Source organism: Zalophus californianus, chromosome 1 (genome assembly GCF_009762305.2).
Source record: "Zalophus californianus isolate mZalCal1 chromosome 1, mZalCal1.pri.v2, whole genome shotgun sequence".
Taxonomy (NCBI): domain Eukaryota; kingdom Metazoa; phylum Chordata; class Mammalia; order Carnivora; family Otariidae; genus Zalophus; species Zalophus californianus.
Window position 1 is genome coordinate 26759681 of NC_045595.1, and position 15335 is coordinate 26775015.

General features: G+C 40.2%; 1 protein-coding gene and 1 long non-coding RNA gene across 12 annotated transcripts in view; one reads left to right on the plus strand and one right to left on the minus strand.

The window, feature by feature from the left end:
* The window catches only part of CFAP20DC (CFAP20 domain containing), a 266758-nt gene that overhangs the window by 153752 nt on the left and 97671 nt on the right, over window positions 1-15335 (minus strand). For all 11 annotated transcript variants that reach the window (XR_003518687.1, XR_003518688.1, XM_027587613.1 and 8 more), the window contains exon 5: window positions 14991-15105. Coding sequence is in view for 9 of the 11 variants with exons in the window: in XM_027587613.1 (XP_027443414.1) it covers window positions 14991-15105 (115 nt within the window). In the remaining 2 variants the exon portion in view is untranslated. The remainder of the gene's footprint in view (window positions 1-14990; window positions 15106-15335) is intronic.
* The window catches only part of LOC113918799, a 40278-nt gene that overhangs the window by 8271 nt on the left and 16672 nt on the right, over window positions 1-15335 (plus strand). The window lies entirely within an intron of this gene.

Sequence of the window (15335 nt, forward strand, 5' to 3'; positions counted from 1 at the left end):
TGGTATCTCATGGAGGTTTTGATTTGGATTTCCCTGATGGTTTTGGCCTTGTTCTGTTCTTTCATTTGTGATACATTTCTTGGTCTCCTCTCTATGTCTGTTTCTATGTATTAAGAAAGTTTTTTATATTTTCTGCTCTTCAAAGTAGTGACTTTATGAAGAAGTCCTGGGGTACCCTGCAGTGCAGTGTCCCCTGTTCACCAAAACCTGGCACTTCAGGAAAGCATCTCGTGTGTGTTGCTTACACCCTGCTGTTATGTCTGAGTCACTTTTCCTTTCAGTGCAGTTGTCTGCACTGACTCTGCTTGTTGTGGGCTGTGCTTGATCTCTGTGGTGTTAGTGGGACCCAGGCAGGCCAGCTCTGAGGGGGTGTGCCTGCCACAAAACTTGGGAGCCAGGTGACAGTATCAGCAAAATTTGCCCTGGGCCACTCCAAAATTCTGTGATGGCTGGGGGCTGCATGAGGCTGGTCATGGTGAGCAAACATGACTGGATGTTAGACCCAGCACATGAGGATGCTGGGGGCATGTGGTTGGTGCATTGCAGTGGCTAGGCCTGGTGGGATGACTAGGCATGGTGCACAGTGGCAGTTGTGCACCTGGTGGTGGGTGGGGTGCATTATGGTGTCTGGGGGTGCCCAGCAGGGTGCAGCCCAGCAGATGTGTGCAGCACACCATGGCAGCCATGCACCCAGAAGCTGGTCAGGGCACATGTGAGGCTTTAACAAAATTTTTCCTGAGCTCAGGGCCGAAGCCAGCAGACTCGGAGTGTGCTAGTCCTTAGGAGAGGACTGGCAAGTGTGCTAAGGACTCTCCTAAGGTCTAGCACACTTGCCAGTGGGTCAAGCAGCAAGTATCTGTGCAGCACCACCTCTTGAAGGTGACTCTGTGTTTATGCTGGGGGGTGGGAGAGGAAAATGGCACCTGCCAGCTCCCTTGCTCTTGGAGAAGTCCGCTAGCATGCTCTGAAATCAGGATGAAGAGATCTATCTCCTGTTTGTCCCTGTGGTTGTGCAAACTGCTGTTTTTTGGCTCTCCATGCAGACTGCTGTCTCTTTAAGGGCGGCAACCCAGCTATCACTCATCCTCCCAGCTTGCATAGTGCTGGGTCAGTTGGCTTTTAAAGCTCTAGGTTCCAAGTACCACTGGTTTTATAAACTCACGGAACTTAATCCCTCTTTTTTTTTTTTTTTTAAAGTCTACACCTGATGTAGGGCTTGAACTCAGAACCCTGAGATCAAGAGTTGTATGCTCTATACCAACTGAGCCAGCCCTTCTGATTTTTAAAGCCAAATGTTATGGGGATTAGTCTTCCTCCTGTGAGCTCACTAGGGTGAGGGCCCATTTCTCTGCCTTGCCTTCTGCACATGTAGTTTCCTCCCTCCTGCAGGCAGCCTCCCTCTGCCTTTCTGACCTTCCTAAACATTCAGCTGCAACTTCGTCTCTGTATTTAGTTGTGGAGTTTGTTCTTCCATTCTTCAGATTGCTTTCTGGTTTGTTGACTTGCATGTGAATAATATCTAGTTGAAAACATGGGCTGGGGGGGCGCCTGGGTGGCTCAGATGGTTAGGCGTCTGCCTTCGGCTCAGGTTGTGATCTCCGGGTCCTAGGACCAAGCCCCTTGTTGGGCTCTCGGCTTGGTGGGGAGTCTGCTTCTCCCTCTCCCTCTGCCTCTTCCCCTACTTGTGTGCTCGCTCTCTCTCTGTATCTTTCTGTCTCAAATGAATAAATAGAATCTTTAGGGAAAAAAGCCCCCAAAATGTGGGATGGGGTGAGCTCAGAGTCCTCCTGCCATCTTCCCAAGCTCCCCCTCAAGCAAAATCCTCAATCTTTCATTTTATAATCACTCAACTGGCCCCATAAATGTGTGGGAAATGATAACTTCAGTGAATTCATCTCTTACAAGTACAGATGGGAGTAGTTCCTGAGAAAGATGGGAATAACTTTCACAGATTTCCCTTGGCTAGAGGAAATGGAAATTATTTTTTGGTTTAGCTGGTATTTATAAAGGTTCCATTTTTCACAAGCTTCAACAAATAACTCATTATTCATATAAATGCTGTGACATACTTTCTGAAGTTTCGGAAAAGAGTATGAACTCTCTACTCTCAACATGTGAATTACCTGAATTACAGTTGATCTTTCTAAAATATTATTTTCATTATTCTTGGTGATCAACCATTCTTCAAATCCCTTTTTTGGCTTTTCTTGATCTCTAATCACTTTATTCCTACATGTAACTGGTCTAGCAGGGAAGAACTCTTGATTTAAAATATTCCTAATTATGGGCTTAAGAATTATGTACCAGGAAGATAGCAATCTGACAGAGAAAAGACAGTTTTGCTTAGTTTGTTGCTTGGATTAATAAGAGAGTTTATACTATTTAGTTCCAGCATGAAATTCTGCATAAAGGAACTGGCTGGCAGGCACCTGGGTGGCTCAGATGGTTAAGCGTCTGCCTTCAGCTCGGGTCATGATCCCAGGGTCCTGGGATCGAGTCCCACATCGGGCTCCCTGCTCCTTGGGAGTCTGCTTCTCCCTCTGCTTCTCTCCCTCTCTCTCCCTCTGTCTCTCATGAATAAATAAATAAAATCTTTTTAAAAAAAAAAAAGGAACTGGCTGGCAAAGGGTAAAAGAATGATTCAAAGCATGAATTTCTAGTTTTTACTGACTAATGTTTTGGCCATATGGCTTTATTTTTAATTTTAAGTTTTTAAAAAGATATTTGAGAGTGAGAGGGGGAGAGAGAGAGAGCACTTGCGTGCATGTGCATGGCGGGGGGGGAGGGGTAGAGGGACAGGGAGAAACAGACTTCCCACTGAGCAGGGAGCCTGACACGGGGCTTGATCCCAGGACCCTTAGATCATGACCTGAGCCGAAGGCAGATGCTTAACCAACTGAGCCACCCAGGTAACTCCTTATGGCTTTATTATACTGGTGAAAGGTAAGTACACTGTGTGAATGCACACACACACACACACACACACACACACCACTCAAATGCATGCAATAACAAGTTCTTGGTTGTCCAGCATTTTTTGATTTTCCTTGCCATTACTGGAAAGATGTGAAGATAATTGGATTCATTTTTCCAGTATAGAAAGAGCCTGAGTCACTGACAGTGCATAGCTCTAGCCAGTGTTGCCTTTCTAAAAGGAAATCACAAACAAGAAACCACAATTTCATAACCCAGCAATCCTAAAGTACATCTCTTCTCACAATTTTAGAACCTCATTCTGTTTCTGTGCTCCTAAAATGATAACAAAGAATGGGGTTTTAAGATGTTTATTCTTGTGCCTTTTATAATTTTTCACGTTAGCTTAAATATCTCAAGAGGAAATCTGCTTACAATGACTTTATTCCATCTCAATCACCATCATATTGTTTATTAAATGGTGTAAGTGGAGATCAAAATAGTAATTTTATATCCCCATGGTCAGGAGAAGCAATTACCTATTACTACTGTATTAAAAAAACAATTTCCTCAGGAAAAGTAAATCATGACAAGTCCTTACACGGAGGGAGGGGAGTTGAGGAGAGGCTGGGGCTGCCAGTGCTGTAGCTTGTGGCTGAACCACAGAAAGGCAAGTTCCTTATATCGTATCCTCATGATACCTATTTAGCAACGGACCCCCACCTCCCATTCCTACCCGCATAAGCAAGCAGTCTCTTCCTGAAATAGCAGCCCATCTTTCTCTTGCTAATTCTCAAGTCACCTTTCACTGTGCCCTCTGAAATCCTTACTACTGAAAAGTACTTACTTCCTCTGTATTTTTCTAAGAGTCCTACATACCTTACTTTAACTGAAACCTGGCTTTCCTCTGAGATATTCCATCCCTTTCAACTCTGGAGTTGAAGCTCACTAAGGGAGCTCATATGTGCTTCTATAGCCTCCAATTTTGAGGCCACGGGCTAGGTGGCATTGGGAGCAGGCTTGCACTTCTGATTGGGAACCCTATCTTTGAAGCTGGAGGAATTGCATTGACAGGCTCTTCCAGTCTTTTAGCTTCACTGATCTTCACATCACTTCCTGGTACTTCTGCAGACACACCCTTGCCAGCCTATCTACACATTCCTGAAAAACGCTGGGACCAGATTCACCTTAACCTTCTAACACACTGTCCAATACCCTGAGTCCCTTAACCTCCTTTCCTTCAAAAGCCTTCTTCTCCTCTTTGCTCAGTAATCCACTCACATGGCCACATCCTGACATTTAACTTCCTTTCTCTGAAACACTTGCCTTTTAAAATTTGGAATTAGAAATTATTTTCTAGGGGCGCCTGGGTGGCTCAGTCATTAAGCGTCTGCCTTCAGCTCAGGTCATGATCCCAGAGTCCTGGGATCGAGCCCTGCATTGGGCTCCCTGCTCTGCGAGAAAGCCTGCTTCTTCCTCTCCCACTCCCCCTGCTTGTGTTCCCTCTCTCACTGTGCCTCTCTCTGTCAAATAAATAAATAAAAATTTTTTAAAAAATTAAAAAAAGAAATTATTTTCTATTATTTAATTATAATATTCTATTCTTTAACCAGTCTGGAAATTCTTCCCAGTTAAACCCTACTGGCAACTCCTTTTATTTATTTTTATTATTATTTTTTTAAAGATTTTATTTATTTATTTGACAGAGAGAGACACAGCAAGAGAGGGAACACAAGCATGGGGAGTGGGAAAGGGAGAAGCAGGCTTCCCGCGGAACAGGGAGCCCGATGTGGGGCTTTCATCTTCTCATGGAGAAGATGAAAACATTTACAAACCTTCAAATAAGTACCATAAGCATTATAGTGGATTCTAGGTTAGAATGGTTTCATTAAAGGACATTCTCTAGCATCTTAAATATATATCTAAATGGTCTTGGTCTAAATAAACCTGCTTCCTCCACTCCCTTCTCATTCAGTGATGCTCAAGAAATTAAATACTGTTAAAAATCAAAAATTTCTAAATCACTGACTTTATGGGGAAAATGATCTTTGAGGGGAAATTTTAAAAACATTATACCACACTTTCAGTTTGTAATAAAAGCTATAACATATTCCATCAGAGTCGTGGTCAAGAAAGTACAACTCCTAAAGAGTAATTTTATCCATTTAAATGACAAACAATGGGTATTTGAATGGTAAAGGTTACTAAAAGATTTTGGCATTGTAATTTATCATACCACTTCATTATACCTCCAATGAATGATTCATTCTCAATGGTATTTCATACGTGAACTTCCTATTCAAATACAATTAAATTTACTGTACATTAATATATACTTTGGTAGCAAGACATTGATGTTCATCTGATACTATCACCAACTAATTAAAATTATATTGAAGATTGATTTCAATGAGTCTTGACTAAGTAGCTACCTCCATTGTTTAATCTGATGGTTGTTAATTTTTCAAACTGTTCTTGCCATTGAAAATCTAAGTTAAAAGTATAAATTGTTGTAATTTAAATATTAAAGTGAATTCTTCAAAATTAAGGATAACAAAAAATAAAATTTTTTATTTGAAAGGTTGAACATTTAATGGTAACTGGAATAGTAAGTTGCCTATACATAAATATTCATATTGGTGTGGCTCTAAGAATATTTATTTGTTGCCTTGGCTATGTAAAAGTTTTAGCTAAAGAACCAAGGCAAAGTGGACCATTTGGCAATTATCCTCTAAATCGGGGTTGCAAACTCTATGCCTAGAGGGCCTAGGCAGATAACTTAAATGAATGAAGCAGGAATGGTCTGAGTACACCTGCATTCCTTATGAGTGAAAAGGACTAAACTCTACAGCAGAGCTTAAAGCTCTCTTAAAAGTGTGCAATTGCCACTCTGCTCCAGCTAACTGCTCACTGCACAACAGACAATATTGATAACTTTTGATTTATAAATGTTAGCTGAAGAGCTTTAAAAACATTGTTTCAAGGTTTATCACCAAAATATCTACAGTTCCTAAAAAGTAGAAGTGAAGAAAGTTTTGGCAAAAAGTAGAGAACTAGAGCAACACCACACCAACACCAAGGAGGGCCCAGGGATGGCATTTTTAATGGATGGAGTGTTCTCTCTCACCTTCTCACCATACAAGGTTCCCCTAAAACATGGCTCAGCTTTAACTTGATAAGGGCTCAATGGGAATAGACTATATTAACAGTGGAAATGAAAGACCCTCTGCTGCTGTAGCATCTCTTCGACTGGGAGGAAACTGAGGAGAAATGAGTACAAGTTTTAGAACTGAATTTCTTAATATTTGCTTGAATAGTACAGAATATTTCTAGAATCATCAAGCGCATTTAGAAAGGTCCATGACAAACTCATTTATTTTATTTCCCACATCAGGAGGCACAGTAAGACTTGCCTATTTGTTCAACAAATATTTATTGAGCACTTTCCATGTGCCATGTTCTTAATGGGACTAGGGATAAAACTAACATAAAACATGCTTGTAGTCTAAAGGCGGGGAGACAGACAAGCAAACATGATTCAAGCACAGGGTGAAGAAGTGTTAAAAGGATTATGAAATTGTGAATGGCAATGGTGAACTATGCCCCAAAGAGCTATTCCACAGAAGGGAAATCACGGAGGGCTTTCTGGAAGAAGTAGCAACTAAATAGCAAGTTGGAGCTATAATCCTTATCTGGGGCTTAGACTGTGCCAGGCATTGTTCTAAAAGTCTTATGTTTATTTACTTGCACAAATCTTCATAACAACCTTAATAGGAAGTATATCTCATCTTATCTGCATTTTTTGGATGAGGAAAATGAACACAGGAACTGGCACAGGGTCACATAACTAGTAAGAATTCAGATACCACGCTCTTAACCCCTACATATTATTTACATGTTTATATTTAACAAAATATAGATTAGAACATATTACAAGTAGGTATGACTTGGTGATTTTACTGGGATGGGGAACACTACAGAAAAAAATACCTTTCCTTTGCTTCTTTCTTAGGACTGTCTCAAATGTATGTGAGCAATTCTTTCTAGACTCAACCACACTCAGAAAAAAAGTTCTAGCTATGTTATGACTGTTTTGCCTTTAAAATTTAGCATGAGCTCAAGTTACCTAAAATAATGACTGGTTTGCTTTCTTTACACCAGGATTTTTTTAAAACTACATGTAACTATTCTCCATTGAGTTATCTGACTAGAAGGTGGGAAGTTGAGGTAGATGAGTTACAGAACACTGCCCCACAGGACCTATTACACTTTTTTTTATTTTTATTTTTTAGTTTAAGTAGTACATTTCTTATGTTATTAGATATCTGGTGTCACTGGCACATATTCATCTGACTCATTTATTAAATAGGAAATATGGCTCAGTCAAGTTCACTTTCTATCTCATCAAGGTTTACTTGTAAAGAAAGATAATATTTTATTTTCAAATACTGTATTCCTACAAATGCCACTAGATGAAAGGCATACTACTCTGTGTCTGTGGATGATATCCAGGTACAGAATGATCAGTTCAGATTTTAACAAAATATCTAGAACTTCAATTAGTTAACTGACAAAGGTGACTGAATTCACAAAAGCAAGGTAATGACAGATTTTATTTATTAACCACACACAGAATGGCGTATTGGTCTCGTATATGATTTAACTCTTCAAAACCACATTTTTTGAACTCCAAAAAATGCTAGATAAATAAGGAAATCAATACTTAAACATAGAAGGGTGAATGCAATTTAATATTATCGTAAATGAATTATGTACCACTACTACAGACTCCTACTCTGACTATACATTTACCATTGTAGTGAGTTTTACACTGCCTTCTTATGTTTTTATGTTGTTAGAGTCCTTTTATTTCTACTCAAAGAACTCTCTCTAGCATTTTTATAAGGCAGATATAGTGGTAATGAATTCCCTCAGCTTTTGTTTGTTTGGGAAAGTCCTTATCCCTCCTTTATTTCTGAAAGATAGCTTTGCCAGGTATAGTATTCTTTGTTGGTTTTTAATTTTTTTCCAACATTTGGAATATGTCATCACAATCTCTTCTGGCCTGAAAAGTTTCTATTGAGAAATCTGCCCATAGCTTTATGGGAGTTCCCTTGTAACTTTTAACCTCTCTTTTCTCTTGTTGCTTTTAAAATTCTTTCTTTGACTTCTGACAATTTAATCATAATATGTTTGTGTAGTCCTATTTGGTGTACCTTGGGCCTCTTGGACCTGAATATCTATTTCTCTCCCCAGGTTTGGGGAGTTTTTAGCCATTATTGCTTTAAATATACTTTCTGTCCCTTTCTCTTTCTCTTCTGGAATTCTCATAATGTGAATATTGTTTATTTTCCTTGTGTCTCATAATTTCCATAGGCTTTCTTCACTCTTTGCCATTCCTTTTCCTTTTTTACTCCCGCCAGGATAATTTCAATTGTCTTGTCTTCTAGGTCACTGATTCTTTTTTCCGCATGGTTCAATCTGCTTTTGAAGCTCTCCACTAAATTCTTCAGTTCAGTTAATGTATTTTTCTGTTTATTTTTGATGGGTTCCATTCCTTTGTCAAACATCTTGTGCTGTTCATGGCTTGTTTTCCTAAGTTTATTTAGTTGTCTCTCTGTAAGTTCTTGTAGGTCATTAAACTTTTATTTTTTAAATTTTTTTATTGTTATGTTAATCACCATACATTACATCATTAGCTTTTGATGTAGTGTTCCATGATTCATTGCTTGTGCATAACACCCAGTGCTCCACGCAGAATGTGCCCTCTTTAAACCGATCACCAGGCTAACCCATCCCACCCCCAGAACCCTCAGTTTGTTTTTCAGAGTCCATCATCTCTCATGGTTCGTCTCCCCCTCCGACTTACTCCCCTTCATTCTTCCCCTCCTGCTATCTTTTTCTTCCTTTTTTTTAACATATATTGCATTATTTGTTTCAGAGGTACAAATCTGTGATTCAACAGTCTTGCACAATTCACAGTGCTCACCATAGCACATACCCTCCCCAATGTCTATCACCCAGCCACCCCCTCCCTCCCACCCCCCACCACTCCAGCAACGCGCAGTTTGTTCCCTGAGATTAAGAATTCCTCATATCAATGAGGTCATATGATACATGCCTTTCTCTGATTGACTTATTTCACTCAGCATAACACCCTCCAGTTCCATCCACGTCATTGCAAATGACAAAAATCTCATTCCTTTTGATGGCTGCATAATATTCCATTCTGAATATATACCATCTCTTCCTAACCCATTCATCTGTCGATGGACATCTTGACTCTTTCCACAGTTTGGCTATTGTGGACATTGCTGCTATAAACATTGGGGTGCACGTACCCCTTCGGATCCCAACATTTGTATCTTTGTGGTAAATACCCAGGAGTGCAATTCCTGGATCGTTTGGTAGCTCTATTTTCAACTGTTTGAGGAACCTCCATACTGTTTTCCAGAGTGGTTGCACCAGCTTGCATTCCCACCAACAGTGTAGGAGGGTTCCCCTTTCTCCGCATCCCCGCCAACATCTGTCGTTTCCTGACTTGTTAATTTTAGCCATTCTGACTGGTGTGAGGTGGTATCTCATTGAGGTTTTGATTTGGATTTCCCTGATGCCGAGAGATGTTAAGCACTTTTTCATGTGTCTGTTGGCCATTTGGATGTCTTCTTTGGAAAAATGTCTGTTCATGTCTTCTGCCCATTTCTTGATTGGATTGTTTGTCTTTGGGTGTTGAGTTTGATAAGTTCTTTATAGATTTGGGATACTAGCCCTTTATCTGATATGTCATTTGCAAATATTTTCTCCCATTCTGTTGGTTGTCTTTTGGTTTTGTGGACTGTTTCTTTTGCTGTGCAAAAGCTTTTTATCTTGATGAAATCCCAATAGTTCATTTTTGCCCTGGCTTCCCTTGCCTTTGGCGATGTTTCTAGGAAGAAGTTGCTGCAGCTGAGGTTGAAGAGGTTGCTGCCTGTGTTCTCCGTTAGGATTTTGATGGACTCCTGTCTCACGTTTAGGTCTTTCAACGATTTGGAGTCTGTTTTTGTGTGTGGTGTAAGGAAATGGTCCAGTTTCATTCTTCTGCATGTGGCTGTCCAATTTTCCCAACACCATTTGTTGAAGAGACTGTCTTTTTGCCATTGGACATTCTTTCCTGCTTTGTCAAAGATGAGTTGACCATAGAGTTGAGGGTCCATTTCTGGGCTCTCAATTCTGTTCCATTGATCTATGTGTCTGTTTTTGTGCCAGTACCATACTGTCTTGATGATGACAGCTTTGTAATAGAGCTGGAAGTCTGGAATTGTGGTGCCATCGGCTTTGCTTTTCTTTTTCAATATTCCTCAGGCTATTCAGGGTCTCTTCTGGTTCCACACAAATTTATTTGAGACCTTACTTGTTTCTTGCAAAAGGCTTGTATTGCTATATACTTTCCTCTCAGGACTGCCTTTGCTGCCTCCCAAAGATTTTGAACAGTGGTGTTTTCATTTTCACTGGTTTCCATGAATTTTTTTAATTCTTCTTTAATTTCCGGATTGACCCATTCATTCCTTAGTAGGATTCTCTTTATCCTCCATGTATTTGAGTTCTTTCCGACTTTCCTCTTGGGATTGAGTTCTAGTTTCAAAGCATTGTGGTATGAAAATATGCAGGGAATAATCCCAATCTTTTGGTACTGGTTGAGAGCTGATTTGTGACCTAGGATGTGATCAGTTCTGGAGAATGTTCCGTGGGCACTAGAGAAGAACGTGTATTCTGCTGCTTTGGGATGGAATGTTCTGAGTATGTCTGTGAAGTCCATTTGGTCCAGTGTTTCATTTAAAGTCTTTATTTCCTTGTTGATCTTTTGCTTAGATGATCTGTCCATTTCAGTCAGGGGGGTGTTAAAGTCCTCCACTATTATTGTATTGTTATCAATGTGTTTCTTTGATTTTGTTATTAATTGCCTTATAAATTTGGTTGCTCCCATGTTAGGGGCATAGATATGTACAATTGTTAGATCCTCTTGTTGGATAAACCCTTTAAGTAGGATATAGTGTCCTTCCTCATCTCTTATTACAGTCTTTGTTTTAAAATCTAATTTGTCTGATATAAGGATTGCCACCCCAGCTTTCTTTTGGTGTCTATTAGCATGGTAAATGGTTTTCCACCCCCTCACTTTCAATCTGGGGGTGTCTTTGGGTCTAAAATGAGTCTCTTGCAGACAGCATATCGATGGGTCTTGTTTTTTAATCCAATCTGATAGCCTGTGTCTTTTGATTGGGGCATTTAGCCCATTTACATTCAGAGTAACTATTGAAAGATATGAATTTAGTGCCATTGTATTGCCTGTGAGGTGACTGTGACTGTATATTGTCTGTGTTCCTTTCTGATCTATGCTGCTTTTAGGCTCTCTCTTTGCTTAGAGGACCCCTTTCGATATTTCTTGTAGGGCTGGTTTCATGTTTGCAAATTCCTTTCGTTTTTGTTTGTCCTGGAAGCTTTTTATCTCTCCTTCTATTTTCAATGAGAGCCTAGCTGGATATAGTATTCTTGGCTGCATATTTTTCTCGTTTAGTGCTCTGAAGATATCATGCCAGGTCTTTCTGGCCTGCCAGGTCTCTGTGGATAGGTCTGTTGTCAATCTAATATTTCTACCATTGTAGGTTACATATCTCTTGTCCCGAGCTGCTTTCAGGATTTTCTCTTTGTCTCTGAGACTCGTAAGTTTTACTATTAGATGTCGGGGTGTTGACCTATTTTTATTGATTTTGAGAGGGCTTCTCTGTGCCTCCTGAATTTTGATGCCTGTTTCCTTCCTCACATTAGGGAACTTCTCTGCTATAATTTGCTCCAATATACCCTCTGCCCCTCTCTCTCTTTCTTTTTCTTCTGGGATCCCAATTATTCTAATGTTGTTTCGTCTTATTGTATCACTTATCTTTCGAATTCTGCCCTCGTGATCCTGTAGTTGTTTCTCCCTCTTTTTCTCAGCCTCTTTATTTTCCATCATTTGGTCTTCTATATCGCTGATTCTCTCTTCTGCCTCATTTAGCCTACCAGTTAGTGCCCCCATTTTTGATTGCACCTCATTAATAGCTTTTTTGATTTCGACTTGTTTAGATTTTACTTCTTTTATTTCTCCAGAAAGGGTCTCTCTAATAACTTCCACGCTTTTTTCAAGCCCAGGTAGTATCTTTAAAGTCATGATTCTGAACTCTAGGTCCGACATCGTACTAATAGCCGTATTGAGTAGGTCCCTGGCAGACGGTACTACCTCTTGTTCTTTTTGCTGAGGTGATTTCTTTCGTCTTGTCATTTTGTCCAGAGGAGAATAGATGAATGAGAGAACAAAATGCTAACAGGTTAACAACGTCCCCAGCAAATATACTCTATACAAATCAGAAAAGACCTGAAACCAGGGGAAAAGAAAGGGAAAGAAAGAGAAAAGAAAGAGGAGAAAAAAAAAAAAGAAAAAGAAAAAGATAAAAACAAACATAAACAGAACAAAACAAAAAAAAAAAAAACAGAATATGATCAAATATGTTCAGGCTAGTGCATAGATCAGTGCCACACACTGGATTTTGGGTGTATTTTGGTCTGTTAGAAGAAAGTGCCTCCTAAAATTTTAAAGGAAGAAAGACTTATAAATGTACAAAATAAGGGTTGATACAATGAAGGGATTGAAGATGAGTGTAAAGATGAAAATTATAAAAGATTTTATAAAAGGAATTGATAAGATAAGAAGTTGTTTGAAAAAAGAAAGAAGATTTAAGAAAAAAAGGGAGAGAATGTGATCAGGCAGGAGACTAGAACAAAGCCATACACCAGTGATTTAGGGTATATTTTGATCTGTTAGAAGAAATTGTATATCAAAATTTTAAAGAGAGAACAACTTATATATATATGCCAAAAATAAGGGTAACTTCTATGAAGGGATAAAATATGACTCTAAAAAAGAAAAATAAAAAATGTTTTTTTTTTAAAAAGGAATTGATAAGATGTTGGTTGAAAAAGGGAAAAAGAAAAAATAAAAAAAAAAAACAGTTAAAAAATTAACTGAAAAACTTATGAATCATGGTAAAAAAGGCATGAATTCTATGTGCAGTATTCCCCTAGCGCTGGAGTTCTCCCATTCTCCTTGATCGGTAAACTTGGTCTTGGCTTGCTGGCTGTTCCTGCTGATCTTCTGGGGGAGGGACCTGTTGCCGTGGTTCCCAAATGTCTTTGCTGGAGGCGGAATTGCCCCACCCTTGTTGGTCCGGGCTAAGCAAGCTGCTCGGGTTTGCTCTCTGGAGCTTTTGCTCCCTGCAAGCTCTCCTTACAGCTTTCGAGGATGAGAGTGAAAATGGTGGCCTCCCAATCTCTGCCCGGAGGAGCTGAGAACTCAGGGCCCTGCTCCTCAGTGCGCCCCCAGAGAAAAGCAGTCACTCCCGTCTCCCCGGTCTCCGGCCGCACTCCGTGCTCACCCGGGCTGTGACCGAGCGTTTCTATCTCTGGCTCTCGACCCCATGTGGAGTCTCCAAACCCAGCCGATCCCTGCGGTGCACTCCCGCGCTGCTCCTCCCGGGGGAGGAAGGGGAGTCTCCCCGGATCTGCCACTTGTTGGGTCCCTGCTGGAGGAGCAGTGGCCCGACTGGGCCGCAGATCACAGTTTATGGCAACCCCGAGCTGAGAGCCCGCGCCTCGGCTCCGTCTCTGCAGCCGGCTTCCCCGCTCCGATACCTGGGTGCTCTGCTGCACTCAGGGACCCCCGGTCTTTCTTGACCCCGAGGGTCCTGAGACCACACTGTCCCGTGAGGGTTTCACCCCCCCACTTAGCCACTGGAGCGACGTCCCTCAGCGGAGCCGGCTTCTAAAAGTTCCGATTTTGTGCTCCGCGGCTCTAGCACTTGCCAGAAGCGGCCGACGGAGGCCCCTCCCCCACCGTCTATCCTCCTGAATATCGCCTCGGATTCACTTCTCCGCACGTTCTACCTTCCAGTAAGTGGTGGCTTCTCTGTTCAGAGAGTTGTTGCTACTCTCTTCTCTCTCCTGTTGAGTTCATAGGTGTTGAGAAAGGTTTGATCCCTATTCAGCTGAATTCCTGAGACTAGACGAAATGCAGGTCTCCTACTCCTCTGCCATCTTGCTCCGAAAAGAGGTCACTAAACTTATTTAAGAAGATTATTCTGAATTCTTTGTCTCACAGGTCACAGATCTCCATCTCCTTAGGATCAGTTATTAAAGCTTTATTAGTTTCCTTTGGTGGTGTCATATTTACCTGACTTTTCATGATCCTTCCTTACATTGGTGTCTGTGTATTTGAGGAAGTGGTTAAAGACTTCTTTTAAAATAAATGTATTTAAGCCCCCAAAGAGGTGAGCTGATTTAAAGGAAAGTATTAAGTACATATTAGAACAAGTAGTACAAAAACATGGTAAAGTCATGAGAGTAGTACTGAAGTAACTAAAATTTGAGAAAGATTAGTCAGTCCTATCAGGCCCAAAGTTCTTGGCCTGTAGCTTATTGCTTATCTACTCATACCTTATTGCTGCTTTAGGTCTTAGAGGTTACACAATAGGCCTAAAATCTCCCAACCTATACCTGACTGTTGTATTGTAGGACTGATGTTTCCTTAAGGCTATTGAAAAAAAATCTGGGAACAATGAGTAATCATTCTTTTTTTCTCCAAATATGTACCAATTTCCAGCCTTCATGCTTCTGTTCATGCTGTTACTTCTGCTTGGAATGCTTGGCTTCCTATCTCTACCTGTTGAAATCTTACAGTCCTTCAAAGGCCGAACTAAATGTAATCTTTTTCAAGAGCCTTTCCTCATCCTGTAGTCAGATGGATTTCTTTCCCTTTCATAGTACCAGTAGACCTCGTCTCTCTACTGTGCTTCCCACCACAGTTTTAGTGATATTCTAGATGTTCAAATAATTATATTCTCCTACCTAGTAGATTTTAAGCTCTTTCATGGGAGAGAAAGGAAGAGTATGAATTTTATTCATTTTTATATGACCATGGTACTTAACAAAGTGCTTTATACACAGAGTAGGCCCATAATTAATATTTGCTGAATTGAATTTAATATTTTAAGCAACATTCATGTGACACTTACAATTTTGCGCTTGATCATGAAGAGTGGGATTTTTGCATGAAGAGGAGTTGAGGACAGTTCCTTATGGACCGTTGATAAATATAATCTTCTTTTAATGTTCCCTAAATCAGTAATTCTGAAAAAAGAAAGAAGAGAGAAAGATTCCCATCAATATAATATCTGCTACTTCGGATAATCATCAAAATGATATAATTTATCATATAGGCCCTTTGCAATAGGGAGATCAAACACAGAATTTAAAAATTGCCTTTTTCCTCTCAAGAAGTAATAAAATTTCTTCCTTAAATTCAAAGTGCTCACAAGCCTGAATGTATAAATTCACTTAATATGCTAATTTATTTCAGT